General features: G+C 40.7%; 1 protein-coding gene across 4 annotated transcripts in view; it reads right to left on the reverse strand.

Moving 5' to 3' along the window:
• Nucleotides 1-3,620: 3,620 nt before the first annotated feature.
• Nucleotides 3,621-15,841, reverse strand: part of Wdsub1 (WD repeat, sterile alpha motif and U-box domain containing 1) — a 42,996-nt gene continuing 30,775 nt past the window's right edge. For all 4 annotated transcript variants that reach the window (XM_040745404.1, XM_005068994.4, XM_005068995.4 and 1 more), the window contains one exon: nucleotides 3,621-4,199. In XM_040745404.1, the coding sequence (XP_040601338.1) occupies nucleotides 4,042-4,199 (158 nt within the window). In that variant the 3' untranslated portion in view covers nucleotides 3,621-4,041. The remainder of the gene's footprint in view (nucleotides 4,200-15,841) is intronic.

The raw sequence follows: 15,841 nt of genomic DNA on the forward strand, positions 1-15,841 counted from the left end.
TATTTTGCCTGCATGTCTGGTGCCACGCGATCCGTGGAAATGAGTTACAGATAGTTATGAGTCACCATGTGGGTGCTGGGAATTGAACCTGGTTCCTCTAGAGGAACACCCAATGCTCCTAACCACAGAGCTATTTCTCTATCCCCAATGCATCTAATAATAGCTTTTAAACTGCCCATTCTAGCATGACTTTTGGTGATTGTAACATATGTGAAAAGCCAGATTCCAGCAAGTCTGCTGCTTTATATAAACAAAAAATATGCAGAGATACTTGGTCCAGTGGTGGCTCTCTCCTAAATAAGTTAGAAATAACAGTATGATTTCTGTACAGAATTCAATTCAAAGCACCACAATTAAACTGTAAATCATGTAGAATAAAATATATTCCCTTCTACAATAATAGATGGAGGGATCTACCTATGAAACAAAATAAATACAGTTTCAGTGTGGTCTTTTTTCCTAATCAGTATTTTATTTATGCACAACAGACTGGGACAATCTTGTAATTAAATGTCCTCAGTGCTTTTCACTTACAAAATATTTATATGAGCATTTTTTTTTTCTGAATTAATCCTGTTTGCCATGTTGTATTTCGGCTGTTTGTGGAGGCCAGAAGAGGGCGCTGGATTCCCAGGACCTGGAGTGACAAAGGCTTGTGAACTACTTCGTAGGCTCTTTGAATTGAACCCCAGTCATCTGGAAGGGCAGCCAGTACTCTTAACTGTTGAGCCACCTCTCCAGTCCCTCATTTACAAAAATGTTTAATATTTTATATGGCGCTACATGAATGATGGGGCACCTTCCCACTGAGCTATCCCCTAGGCCTTTTTAAAAATTGATTCAGTAATATGTTCATATATTTCATCTATGTACCCATGTTGTTTGAGACAAGGTCTCACTCAATAGTGCAGGAGGCTCTGGCATTCTTGGAGTAGGCAGGCTGGTTGCAATACATGGTAACCTAACCGCCTGCCTTAGCCTACTGAGGGCTAGGTTATAGGCTTGAGCCTATACAAATTGTTTCTGCTTTTATGAGTAGGGAATGGATATGCATCCAGAGCTAGCCTATAACTCGACAGTGTGAACCGTGCTGGCTTCCAAATACTGATACTGTACCATTAACATCCTAGTGTATGACCAAGCCTGGCAACCAAGGTCTGAAACATTTGCATTGGATAAGGCATGCAGATGTGTGTGTGTGTGTGTGTGTGTGTGTGTGTGTGTGTGTGTGTGTGTGTGTGTGTGTGTGATCTTAAGCTGCAGACCATCCCTGCAGGGTACATGTGAGTAGACCCAGTGGTGTCTGCATGGGGTGACCAACCTCCAGGAGGCCAGGCAGTGCCTGTAGCCTCTTGAATGATAAGACTCTCCATTGCCTTCTTTGGCATTCATTGTTGTTTGCTTGGTTGGTTTTGTGTGTTTAGCCTTATTATGAGAACAGGCTGTCAAGTGTCCCAGGCTAGCTTCTAACAGGCACGTAGCTGAAGGTGACTTTGAATTCAGGATCCTCCTGAATTGCAGGTAAGTGCCACCAAGACTTACCTGTGCCAGAAAATCTGAACATCCACATAGTGTCCCAAACCAACCTTAGCTGGGGGCGGGGTGAGGTGGAGAAAATTTATTATAGAAATGCGGGAGAGCATAAGAAGAGGCGGGGACATCTGGGAGAGTCCAGAGTGGACATGACCAGCCTGAGCTGTGTCATATGGGGAGAAAGGAGAGAGGGGAATCAGGTACAGCAGCCAGGAGGCCACAGGTCCAAAAGGCAGGTAACCAAAATGTCTGGATTGTGTGGGGAAGAGCCTCTGGAAGAAGTGGAGGGCAGGGTTTGCCAGCCATACCCTGTAACAGGTAAGGACTGAGGGATGCTGGGAGAACCTGGAGGCCAGGTCCACTTTGATATGTTTAAATGGGCACCTCAGTCTTTGGAACCAGGTTTGAAACGTAACAGTTTCCAGTTCCTGGGGGCCCCATTTCTTCTTCTGACTTCTGAGGTACCAGACACTTGTGTGGCGCAAATATACAACTGCAGGAAAAATACATGAAATAAAATAAAATTGGTTTTTTTGTTTTTGAAAAAGGTGGTCCTGCTGGGCAGCGGTGGCACACACCTATAATCCCAGCACTCCAGAGGCAGAAGCAGGTGTATCTCAGTGAGTTCCGAGGCCAGCCTGGTCTACAGAGTGAGTTCCAGGATAGCCTCCAAAACAATACAGAGAAACCCTGTCTTGAGAAACAAACAAACAAACAAAAAAGGTGTCCCTTTATAACCCTGCCTGGCCTAGAACTCACTATATAGACGTAGCTAGCCTCCAGCTCACAGATTTAAGGCCTGTGCCACCACATCCAGGTAAAATACAATCTTAAAAAATGATCTTAAAAAGCCAGACATACCAGTCTCAAGTGAGCCACGGAAAGAAAAACTAACGGAGTTTGACTCGGTGAGTCAGATGTCAGTAATGAGGCTGGGGCAGCGTATGATGACATTGTCATATCTGCATACAGGAGACAGAAGCAGAATAGCAAATGTCAACCAACCCACGTCACATGGCCAGTGCAGGGCCATTCTAGGCAACAGAGCAAAAACTAGTCTCAAAACCACAAGCATAAATAAATTAACACAAAAAACATTAGAGATGAAGGCAAAGCTGCATTAGATAAAGAAGCCAGTCTCTGTGAAAGCAGACATTATGTTTAAACGTTTAAAATTACCGTGCTTAAGAGAACTATGAAACACAAATGCCTCTAACCTGTAAGCCCCACTTACCCAAGGACGGATAACTTCCTGGAATGCTGGGGCTGTTCTTCTAATTGCCTGGTCTTGTACAAACCTTGTGTTTTCCCTTCTGTAAACAAGCTTGCTTGGCCCTGACTGCATGTAGGCAGGAAGGGTGTCTGATTACATCAGGATATGTGCTTGCCCCTGGTTGCATGAATGTGGGAAGTACATGCCTTGTGAATTCTGTCTTTATAAACCCTAACTAATGAGATTCAGTGCTGCATCTAGAAAGAGCTCTCCGATGCAGCCCTGGTGCCGTGTGGTCTGGGGCTGTTCAAAGGTTCACCAGTCTGCGACCAAGAATAAATTTTAGTAGATAAGAGACTTTATCAAATACTGGCCATGCCATGGACACTGGTCAGGTACATACCCGGGATTCCCAGAGTATGGCCTTATTTCTTAATTCTAATGCCCTTAGATATGCTGTGAGTGTTTGGGGGCCTGAGTGAACAGGACAAGGGCTAAAAACAGTGTTCTGCTCCCTGCCCTGACAGTTTGGGTGCAGTAAGCCTCCCAGTGATGGCTCCACTCTGGGCAACAACTAGCCAGGGTTCCGAGAGGCCAGCACACACCACTTTCCTGAACTTCAGTTCCTGCGTAGTAGTGAAGATACAGTGCTCACGGTGTAGCAGGTGCTAACTGTCTGGATGTAGGTTCTCACATACTGGGAATGCCTAAAAATTCCAAGTTTTAAAAGGAAGGTGGTTTGCCACTTGATTTTTCAGCAAAGTTAATCTAATTATCTGACCTAGTTTATAACCTAGGTTTAATAATGGAGAAAAAAATCCTTATACTACACAAATTTAGAACCCAACAAAATTGCTATTCAACATGCCTGGAGTGATTTTTTTCCAATTTATTAAACAATTTACAATTATATTGTGAAAATTCTATTATAAAGGTCGCTGAAAACTATTGAATAGCTGTTATCCAAGATGGAAACATCCATAGACTCTAGACTACTCAAGGGTGTGGCTGCTATTGGGTGTGGGCTGCATCTAATAACATATTTAGGTATTGCAATTTAAAGTCACAGTAAAGTTTTATTTCTACACACTTTCCCATTATTGCAAAAATATTTTCACTTTTATAGAAACAGCAATGACATTAGATGTATAATTCTTTGTTGGAAGAATAATAATAGACAGTTTTTAAAGTAACTGAATTTAACATATATTTTCTTTCTATTTTGCTTTTGGAATGCCTGGTTAGCACTGAATGACATCACTGAAAAAAATGTACCCGATACCATATGAACAATTTTATTTCTGATGTGTCTCTAGCCATCGATTGATGGCCATTTTCAGAGTCCTGTTTGGTGTCAATATCAATGAAGGAAGAACCAAGTTTGTCATGGGGCTTGTGCGCTTCTTTTTGTGGATCCAGTTTTCCATTGCTTCTCTCTCATAGGAATAGCCATCTGAAAAACAAAGCACATTGCTTCAGGTAAAGACCGGGAATTAGGATTAGTAAATGAACTGCGCTATACAAACCACAGTAGCTATTGTGAGTTAAATGGTCTTCTTTCTTTGCCTGCACCATGTCTAAAATACATGAACCACAACAGCTGGCTTGTACCCCTGAAGGTGTACTAAGCTTGGGGTGCGCTCTGTCAAAACACAACAGCTGAGACCAGGGCCATGTTGAAGTTCAGAAACTATGATCGGAAAAGGGGACAGAGTGGTATGAAGATAAATTTGGGAAGGAAAGGGAAGAAAAGAGCCTCAGGAGTAACTCGGCGAAACCCTTCAAGGTATCAAACGGCCTTGGAGTCAAAGACAACAGAAGATGGCGTGGAGGAGGAAAATCACCACCATTTTTATGTCCTGTTTGCTCAGCAGTTTGCTTTCTTTCACACATGTGAAGACCGGAGTCTCGGAGCAGGGCAAAGGGATGCAAACCCCCGAACCCAGCGCTCAGGAGGGAGGCCAGTGTGATCCTGGGGTTTCTGCTGTAGTGCGTTCATTGCTGAACGTGTACAGTTTTCACCTGGGCTGAAATGCCTGCTTCTCTGCTCAGTCTACGAAACCGGTGACTGTTGGAAATAGGGCCTTGAACTTGCCTTCCTCTGCCTCCCCATGGAAACTAGTCTTGCACCACCCTGTTGAGCTTCAGCTGTGATTACAGTTTTTTTTTTTTTTTTGGCATTTCACAGCTAGTCAATTCTATTATATAGCTTTACATTGTTACGTATCCCTTCTGTTGACAGAAGCAAATTTGAACTGTTTCCATGTTGTGAGTATTCTCAATGCTACTATCTGTACCCAGCTTCTCCTGTAAACCTGGATGAATGGACACACACACACACACACACACACACACACACACACACACACACACACACACACACGTACAACCCTACCTAGGAGTTAGAACTATGTTGTAAGTTTTTGGAAAACTGCCAAGTTTGTTTCAACAACAGCCAGCATCTTAAAATCTCACCAACAGTATAAGATTCCAATTCCGTCCATTTTGCAAGCATTTATTTCCCAACTTTTTAGTAAGTTTTTATTTTCCCCAATGTTTTGAGACTAAGCCATCAGTTAACATGATTGCTGCGTGGTTCTGAGTTGTATTCTACTAAAGACCATAGTGATACTGTGCATATTGCCCAGTTGTAAAAACTTTATTCAAACTATTTGCCTTTTTGTTTTTTAGACATGATTTCACATTGTAGCCCAGGCTGACCTCAAACTTGCAGCAATCCTATCTCCACACTGGTGGAATTACAGGCATGTACCAAGCTTATCTGCCCATTTCTAATGGCCAAATGTTGAGTTGTAACAATAGCTTGAGCCAGAAAAACTCCATTTTATTGGGGTTTCTTTCTTTTGTTTCTATTGAGCTATGCTTTTCCCCACTCCTTTTCTCTCCTCCCCTCCCCCCCCTGGCCTGCACACTCTCAGTTTACGCATGAGATCTCATTTTTCCTGGGTGGATCCATGTATGTCTCTCTTAGGGGCCTCTTTGTTTCCTAGCTTCCCTGGGGCTGTGGATTATAGGCTGGTTGTCCTTTGCTCTATGTCTAATATCCACTTATGAGTGAGTACATACCATGTTTGTCTTTTTGGATCTGGGTTACCTCACTCAGGATGGCTTTTGCTAGTTCCATCCATTTGTCTGCAAATTTCAAGATGTCATTGTTTTTTACCTCTGAGTAGTACTCCACTTTTCCTTTATCCATCCTTTGGTTGAGGGGCATCTAGATTGTTTCCAGGTTCTGGCTATTACGAATAATGATGCTGTAAACATAGTTGAGCAAATGTCCTTTCGGTGTGAGTGTGCACTCTTTGGGTATATGCCCAAAAGTGGTATTGCTGGTTCTTGAAGTAGACTGATTCCCACTTTTCGGAGAAACCGTCATACTGATTCCCAAAGTGACTGTACAAGTTTTCTATAAATGTCTATTAATCCCATTTGAGTCATAAGATTAGTTAATTTCTTTATTTCTCTGTTAAGTTTCTGTTTGGTAGACCTGTCCAGTGGTGAGACTAGAGTGTTTAAAGTCTCCCACTGTGTGTGTGGGGGGCTTGATGTGTGATTTAAACTTTAGTAATATTTCTTTTACAAATGAGCGTGCCCTTGGGGCTGGAGATGGCTCAGAGGTTAAGAGCACTGGCTGCTCTTACAGAGGTCCTGAGTTCAATTCCCAGAAACACTGTGGTGGCTCACAAATGAGGGTGCACTCGTATTTGGGGCACAGACTTCAAAACTGAGAATTTGTCTTGATGGATTTTTTTTCTACAATGACTATGAAATGTCCTTCTTCTCTTTTGACTAATTTTGGTTTGATGTCTATTTTCTTAGATATTAGGATAGTCACTCCAGCTTTTTAGGTCCATTTGATTGGAAAATCGTTTCCAAATCCTTAACTCTAAGGTAATGTCTGTGAGGTTGAGGTGTGTTTGTTGTATGCATCAGAAGGTTGGATTCTGTTTTCATATCCAGTCTGTTAGCCTGTTCCTTTTTATAGGCAAATTGAGTCCAAATTGATATTAAGGGATATTAATGACCAGTGACTGCTACTTCCTATTATTTTGTTGTTGTTGTTAGTGGTAGGTAGTACTATTGTGTGTGTTTCCCTTCTTTGGGATTTGCTGGTGTCAGATTGTCTTCTGCCTGTGTTTTTTGTGGATATAGCTAACTTCCTTGAGTTGGAGGTTTTCTTCTAGTACTTCCTGTAGGGCTGGATTTGTGGATAGGTATTGTTTAAATCTGGTTTTGTCATGGAATATCTTGTTTTGTCTATGGTTATTGAAAGCTTTGCTGGGTATAGTAGTCTGGGCTGGCACCCATGGTCTGCAGAACTCTGTCCAGGACCGTCTGGCTTCCATTGTGTGCATTGAGGAATTGGGTGTAACTCTGATAGGACTGCTTTATATGTTACTTGGCCTTTTTCCCTTGCAGCTCTTAATATTCTCTCTTAATTCTGTATGTTTAGTGTTTTGATTATTATGGTGAGGGGACTTTTTCTGTTTTGGTCCAGTTGTCTATGCTTGCATCTATACATCCTGATTGTTAACCCTTATTTTCCATCTCCAGAATTTCCTCAGTTTGTGTTTTCTTTATTGCTTCTATTTCAGTTTTTAAGTCTTGAACCATTGCCTTCACCTGTGTGATTGCTTTTTCCTGGTTTTCTTTAAGGGATTTGTTTATTTCTTTCAATTTTTGTCCACTTCTTTAAGGGAATTTTTCATTTCTTCTTTAAGGGCCGCCATCATCTTCATAAAGATATTTTAAGGTTGTTTTCTTCTGCTTCACTGTGTTGGGATGTTCACGTCTTGCTCTCGGAGAACACTAGTCTCTGCTGGTGCCCTATTCTGTTTATGTTGCTGAGTGTGCTCTATGCTGTTGTCCACCCCTCTCTTCCTCCATTGGTACAGGTGGAGCCTGTGCTTCAGGAGGTCTCTTCCTCCAATTGGTGTAGTTGGGGGCTGTGGCTCTGGTGATTGGTCCTCTAGGTGCAGGCAGGGCTGAGGTTCCAGTGGTTGGATAGATTCTGGAGTCTACAAGCTTGCTGCACTGGTGCTGAACTGACCTCATTCCCATCACATCCACTGTTTAGTGATAAAGTATGTGGAGTTTAGTTTCACTACTGAGCACTACTGTCAGATCCATACTGACTGATTCCTGTGCACAGGCTAGAGAGACATGCTAAGTGTATTCTAGCTCAGGTGAAGGACCTTTTAAAAATGTCTGTCATCTACCGCACTAACAAAATACTTTGTGTTGCCTCTGGCAGTGTGTACAAAAAACTGACATCTAGGGAGGCTTTGCATTCATAAGCTAAAGTTTCTGTTTGGGAGTTTCAAAGTCTGTTCTGTTTCTCATGTCCGTCTCCTTGCCAGTGCTCTGCTCAGAGGTGTGAACAAGTCTGTTACTGTGCACACTCTTCCTACTGCCTGGGGCTGCTTTGTGGGAGCTGTACTGGCCACATTTTACTGAGGTGAGGTCTTCAGTGTTAGACAGTGTTCTTCTCATGCTTTCCTGGGATCCTGGCTCTTCAGAACCCCTTCTTTTAGCTGCAACTGTCTTGTTTCACACTGCAGGTAGAGTATGCTGAACTTAGCTCAACCTTTATCTCTATGGATCACAGATTCTTTCACTACCAAAACTGCTTTTAGGACTTTCTTCTCTTTTTTTCCTGGCAGTGTTTCTCTGTGTAGTCCTGGCTGATGGGGGATGTCCTTCTGTATGCTGTGAATATATGTTTCTCTTATTGGTTGGTGACTAAATACTGATTGGCCAATAGCCAGGAAGGAAATGTAGGTGGGGCTACCAGACTAGGAGAATGCTGGGAAGAGGGACACAGAGGAGAACAGGGAGATGCTTAGTAGCTGCTGAGGAAGAAAGCGGCTTGGGAATCACTGGTAAGTCAAGACCACATGGAAATACATAGATTAATAGAAATAGGTTAATAATTATGAGAAAGCTAGCCAGTAAGAAGCCTGAGCCAATGGCCAGTTTATAATTAATATGACCCACTATGTGTTTATTTGGGATGGAAGTGTGGCAGGACCTGGAAGGAAAAGAAACTCTATCTTCTAATGGTGTCCAGATATGGGGTGAGAATTTCCACGTAAAACCTGACAAAAGCTTAAAAAGGGATTTTTAAGAACAAAAGAGCAGAGGCATGCACAGCTTCTTGGTAGCAGCATTTTCTCTGGTGGGCTGTTTGCTAGAGGCAGAGCTGCTCTAAGAGAGGCTTCCTGGCTCAGGGTTAGCAGCAAAAACTGCAAAGCTCTTTTAAGAGGCCCTGCTACCAAACAATTAGATGGTATTTATGAGCAGCTGGCAGCATGCTTCTTGGTGGTGGCGTGAACCTAGAAACTCTGAGGAGTTGTGGCAATAAGAATGGCTCCCACCAGTACTCCACCATGAAGCTACTCTCAGAAAGCTAATAGGGTGGGACTAGCTGCCGCTTTAATCTTAGCCATCCTGTTTAGCAAATTAAAGAGTCATGATCAGAAAAAGAAAGAGATATACAGCAAAGACTGATTCAGATGAAGGAAAACCTCTAAACGGAAACAGAGGCAAGCAGATCTCTGTGAGTTCAAGGCCAGCCTGGTCTACAGAGTGAGTTCACGGAGAGCCAAAGTTACACAGAGAAACCCTGTCTCAAAAAGCCAAAAACTAAAAATAAAAGAAATAAGAGTTTTTAAAAAAAGAGACACAGACAGTCTGGATACGGTATGTTATTGTGTTATCTTTGAATTTGGCTGCTGAGGAAGGACCAACAGCTGATAAAAGACATTTGATTATAAATGCTGCTGGATTAATCCAATGTATATATTTTGAAAAATTCTTGACTTCAAAATTTAAGTCTAAAGACATGTTACTTTGGAAAAGAGGTCCTGCTTTTGTTTCCACAGAAGATGAAAAGCTGTGGATTCCTTCTAGACTAATGTGGTTTGATCAAGCAATACGCCCTTGAAGCAGTGGCCCAGGTGATCCAACATCCAAAATCGCTGGGAGGATGCAGCCTTGCAGACTACAACAGCCAGGATTTGGTCAGGTTTCTGGGTTTTCTCAGGATCCCCTTAAGATTGACAGCGCCCCCAAACAACAGGAAGCAGTTTGGAGAGAACTATGCCCAAATTCCAAAATATTTATAAATGTTTGCTTTCTTTTAAATGGGGTTGGTTATAGATGATAATGATCAGAGCCATTCTCTTTCTAAGGAAAAAAGGGAATATGATACAGAAATGGATACTTTGTATTGGTATGGATTTTGGTTTACTGATACAAATTCAAAGTCAATTTTGTTATATGTATATTGCTATTCTTGTTTAGATATTGTGATTATACAGCTCTTTTAAAAAGCTAATGAATAATAAAATACAGATTATAGTCACCTATAGTAGTCAAAACATAATCATGTTAATTAGATTTTCTAGATATACAGAGATATATTTCAAATAAATAGATATTCTTCAAAACCATTCAATGGCCTACAGAATATGGCATTTAAAATGGTTTACTAGGGTTTTTCATGACAATGAGACACAACTGCTCCTGGCAGCACCAATTACATTAGAGAGGACGATGGGCATCAAAGAAACTTGTTATGGAGTTTGCCTTCAATATGCCAAAACTGGCCTACTGGATGAGAAACTGCTCTTGTCCAAACTGGACATGCAGGACCCACAGGAAAGTGACTGCTGAACTTGCCAAAACAAGATGGAACAGTACTTCAGGGATCCTGCTTTATGGAAGAGTCTGCCAGATATTCTGCAGGACACAGAGAAAAATGCCTGACAAACTGCCAATACAGGCGGGACAGTTTCAAATTTCCTGCTTTGCTGAGAAGTCTGACTGACACTCTAGGCCTATAGGCTTAAGATGGATGCCCCAATGTTACAGAAAATCTTTGGGTGACTGTCCAGGCAGCAAAATGTCTCTGTCAATTCTAGAGTTTGCATATTATCCCTCTGAGGTCTTTGATGGAGTTTAAGACAGATGGTTATTGTTTATGGTTTTTCTTAAGTTACATATAAAACTTTAGGCTCACAAAGATAGGATACATGATAGAGTATTTTCTTTAAATTTTGCTAAATGTTTATGAACTAAATATAACTATAATTCTTACTTGATAATTGTTTCATTATATATAATTTTACTATGTTAAAGTTAAAACCTTTTTATTTAGACAGAAAAGAGGAGATGATGGGAGAAGTCCTTTTGTATGCTGTGAATATGTTTCTATTATTGGTGGATGAATAAAGCTGTTTTGGCCAATGGACAGGCAGGATGTAGCCAGACAGGAAGTGTAGGCGGGGCTGCCAGACAAGAAGGCTGGGAAGAGAACAGAGAGTCGCCAGGAGATGCCATGTAGCTGTTAAGGCAGGAAGAGGTCCTGGCATTCTCTGGTAAGCCAAGAGCAAGTAGAAATACATAGATTAATAGAAACAGGTTAATAATTAAGAGAGAGTTAGCCAATAAGAAGTCTGAGCCATTGGCCAAACAGTTTATTATTAATATAAGCCTTAGTGTGTTTATCTGTGACTAAGGTCTGTGGATTCAGTCTGGAAAGAAACTCAGACATCACCTAGCTGTCCTGGAACTTGCTCTGTAGATCAGGCTAGCCTTGAACTCAGAGATCCATCTGCCTTTGCCTCCTGAGTGCTGAGATTAAAGGCATGTATCACCACTGCCAGGCAGGAATTTGTTTTGATCCACTGGTTACACTTTTTTTTAAAAGAATAAAACCATTATAGGTAGTGTCCATTTGATTCCTATTTATTATATAAATAAATCACAAATTAACTAATAATCTCTTCTCTCCTACACCCATATTTAAGGTTTTTCATATCAGTAAGCTTTACACATTCTCTACTGAGAGAACCTGCCTCAGTCTAAGAGATTGAGGGAATCATCACAGATGCCAACATGCATATACACATATATCCACACACATCAGGTTTCAAGCTGTCCTACCAGAGTTCCTCCCAGAGCAGAACTTCAAGGTTCACCACCAAGGGGTCCACACAGAACTCCAAGGTTCACCACCCAGACTATACTGCCTCCCAGAAACCTCAAGTCCCTGAAGAAAGAACAAAAAACAGGTGCAGCTGGTGATTTTCCAGTTAAATTTGCATATGAAGTGAAATTCAATGATAGGTAATTGAGTTCAATCATGTTACCAGGAAAACCTTTTTTTTCTTGGTTGCCTATTTCCCCTACATTTTAAAGTTTCATCTTTTATGTGTGTGTAGGTCTGAGGGTCATACCCAGCAGGCCTGATACAAGTAAGGCAAGTGATACCATAGAGCTACATCAGCAGCCCTGACTTAAGGACTCTAAACTTTCCACAGAATGAAGAAAACTTCTAAAATGACAAGTTCCTGGAGAAGACTTGGGGGGGGGGGGATGGCTCAGTGGTAACACACTTGAAGATTCGAGTTTGGATGCCAAGAGCCATGTAAAGCCAGGTATAGTAGGGCATGGTCATGCTCCTGTGGTATCATAGTTGGAGACAGGAGAAGCCACAGAAGCTTGGTGGACACAGTTGAGATAGAAAGGTGGAAGGTGAGGACCAAAAGCAGGGGCTGTCCTCTGACCTTTCATGTATCCACATGCACTACAGCATGCACCCACATAAGATCTTGGATTATTTAAATTGGTACATTCCCATTTAGTTTCTATTGCAGTTATTTGTGTATGGGGGTAGAGGACATGTGGAGGTTGGAGGACAGCTTGTGGAGATGACCTTGCCTCTCACCATGTAAGTCCTAGCGGTCAAATTCAGGCCATTGGCCTTGACCAGCCCTAGTCCCTATTTTTCATTTCGTACTTTTCCCATTCCTAGACTTGAATTTCTAGAGGGAAAGCAAATTAAGTGTACCTAAAACTTTCTTGCTATAGTACTTCTTGAATGAAGGTATTTTTAAGAGGATACCTGTCAGGCATTGAAGAGAACTTGGAGGAAATAGATTCATCAAAGAAAATTTTAAATCAGAAAAAATCATTAACATAAAACATGCAGGAAATATGGGATACCATTAAAAGACCTAACCTAAGAATGATACAGATAGAAGAAGTCGTCCAACTCAAAGGCACAGAACTGAATTCAAGAACACATCAGAAAAATCATTCACCATGACCAAGTAGGATTCATCCCAGAAATGCAGGATGGTTCAACATACAAAAAACCTGTCAATGTAATCCACCATATAAACAAACCCAAAGAAAAAAATCTAAAGAACCAACTCTTTGTCTCATTGATTCTTTATGTAGGCATTTAGTACTATGAGCTTTTTTCTCAGCACTGTTTTTATTGTTTCCCGTAAGTTTGGGTATGTTGTGCGGTCATTTTCATTAAATTTTAGGAAGTCTTTTTATTTCTTATTTCTTCCTTAAGTGATCATTGTTCAATTTCCTAGTGTTTGTGGGCTTTCTGAAATTAATGTTACTGTTGAATTCAATTTGAAGCTGTGTTGATCTGATAGAGGACAGAAGTTTATTCCATTTTTTTAGTATCTACCGAGGTTTGCTTTATTACCGAGTATGTTCCATGTGGTGCTGAAAAGAAAATATATTCTTTTGTGTTTGGGTGGAATGATCTATATATGTCAGTTAAGTCTAATTGAGTCATAACATGTTATTTCCCTCATTTCTCTGTTAAGCTTCTGTCTGGCAGATCTGTCCAGTGGTGAGAATGGGGTATTGAAGTCTCCCACTATCTGTGTGTGGGGCTTGATTTGTGGTTTAAGCTTATTAATATTTCTTTTACAAATGCAGGATCATCATCACTAGATGCTGAAAAAGACTTCAACAAAATTCAACACTCTTTCATGATAAAGGTCTTGGAGAGAACAGGGATACAAGAAACATACCTAAACATAATAAAGGCAATATACAATAACATAACAGCTAACATCAAACTAAATGGAGAGAAACTCGAACCTATCCCACTAAAATCAGAAACAAGACAAGGTTGTCCATTCTCTCCATATGTATTCAACATAGTACTTGAAATTCTAGCCATAGCAATAAGACAACAAAAGAAGATCAAAGGGATACAAATTGTAAGGGAAGAAGTCAAACTTTTGCTATTTGCTGATGCTATGATAGTATATATAACTGACCCCAAAAAATTCTATCAGAGAACTCCTACAACTGCTAAACACCTTCAGTAATGTAGCAAGATACAAGATTAACTTAAAAAAATCAATAGCTCTCCTATATACAGAAGACAAACTGAGTGAGAAGGAAATCAGAGAAATATTACCCTTCACAATAGCCACAAATAACATAAACTATCTTGGGGTTACTCTAACAAAACAAAACACCTGTATAACAAGAACTACAGGTCTTTAAAGAAGATATCAGAAAATGGAAATACGCCCCATCCTCTTTGATAGGTAGGATCAACATAGTAAAAATGGTAATTTTACCGAAAGAAATCTACAGATTCAGTGCAATCTCCATAAAAAAACCAGCACAATTCTTCACAGATCTTATAAGGGCAATACTCAACGTTACATGGAAAAACAAAAAACCCAGGACAGCCTAAACAACCCTGTACAATAAAAGAACTTCTGGAGGCATCACCATCCCTGACTTCAAGCTCTATTATAGAGCTATACTCCTGAAAACAGCTTGGTATTGGCACAAAAATAAACCATTTGAATCAAATTGAAGACCCTGATATTAGCCCACACACCTATAAACACCTGGTTTTTGACAAGGAAGCTAAAATTATACAATGGAATAAAGAAAGTATCTTCAACAAATGGTGCTGGCATAACTGGATGCTGGCATGTAGAAGACTGCAGATAGATCCATGTCTATCCCCATACACAAAACTTAAATCCAAATGAATCAAAGACCTCAACATAAATCCAGACACACTGAACCTTTTAGAAGAGAAAGTGGGAAGTACCCTTGAATGAATTGGTAAAGGAGACTGCTTCCTGAACATAACATCAGCAGCACAGACACTACAATAAAACTTATAAAATCACAGTATTAGAAAATACCAAGTAATTTTAACAAAGGAAAGTTATGTAAAAATCTATATAGCAAAACAGCACTGCTAGGAGACAGAAAAGTCCCTCATAACTAGCAAGTTATATTCCCAGTTCCTCTCCGGATTAAACACCATCCTAGTAAAAACCCCAGCAATCTGCTGCCATGAAGAAAGCGATGTAACATCTGATGTAGGGACCAAACGGGCAGACTCACTGACCTGACTCCAGACCCACTATAAAGCAGCAGCAGTCAAGGGTTGACTGACACAAGATCAGACATAAAGATAACACACCGATCCTGGGAGTCAACCTTCAATGGACAGTCATCTGCTTTGGGGAAGAACTTGTTAGTGAGTGAACTGAGATAACAGGAATCCACCGGAAACGGGAGATATTCAAAAATTAGCTCAAAATTAACCACGGGCCTAAAAACTATAATGTGTCTGGGGTAAAGCATGCTAAGTCCTGGAATCTTGACAGGCAGGCTTCTTAGGACTAAAAAATGATGACTCACGATGAAAAATGGTATAGTGGACTCCATCGAAATTAAACACATTTTTCAAAGACACCACAGAGAAAATATATACTGAATTGCCTGACAAAAGACACATTTGGAAAACAAACTGGTAATTCAGTACAAAATGAAGAAAGGGAAAGAGGGTATATGCTGTGGAAGACATAGTAGAAAAGCCGCCTATGGAAAGATCCTTCATTGTGGTGAGATTAAAGGTACAACCGGCACCACTGCATACCTGTTGGGTGGGATCAGAACAACTAGCAATACCATCTGCAAATGTGGGCAGAAACTGGAATTCCCAGTCATGAACTTAAAATGCTGCATCCACCCTGAGAAACATTTCGGCAGGTAAACAACCCAGAAATTCCACTCCTAAATATTTTATCACAAGAAATGAGTTCTGTCTAGACAAAGATCAGTGCATAAGATGTCATGACAGCTTCAGACATGAGAGCCCACTGCCAGCTAATGGATAAATTGTGATATATATAGGTATATATATTGCTGCAACACTATCCAGCAATAAAGAGGAATGGGTTACTGACATATGCAACAAGACAAGTCAATCAAAAA

The sequence above is a fragment of the Mesocricetus auratus genome, unplaced genomic scaffold, assembly GCF_017639785.1.
Source record: "Mesocricetus auratus isolate SY011 unplaced genomic scaffold, BCM_Maur_2.0 Super-Scaffold_100004, whole genome shotgun sequence".
In the NCBI taxonomy this organism is placed as follows: domain Eukaryota; kingdom Metazoa; phylum Chordata; class Mammalia; order Rodentia; family Cricetidae; genus Mesocricetus; species Mesocricetus auratus.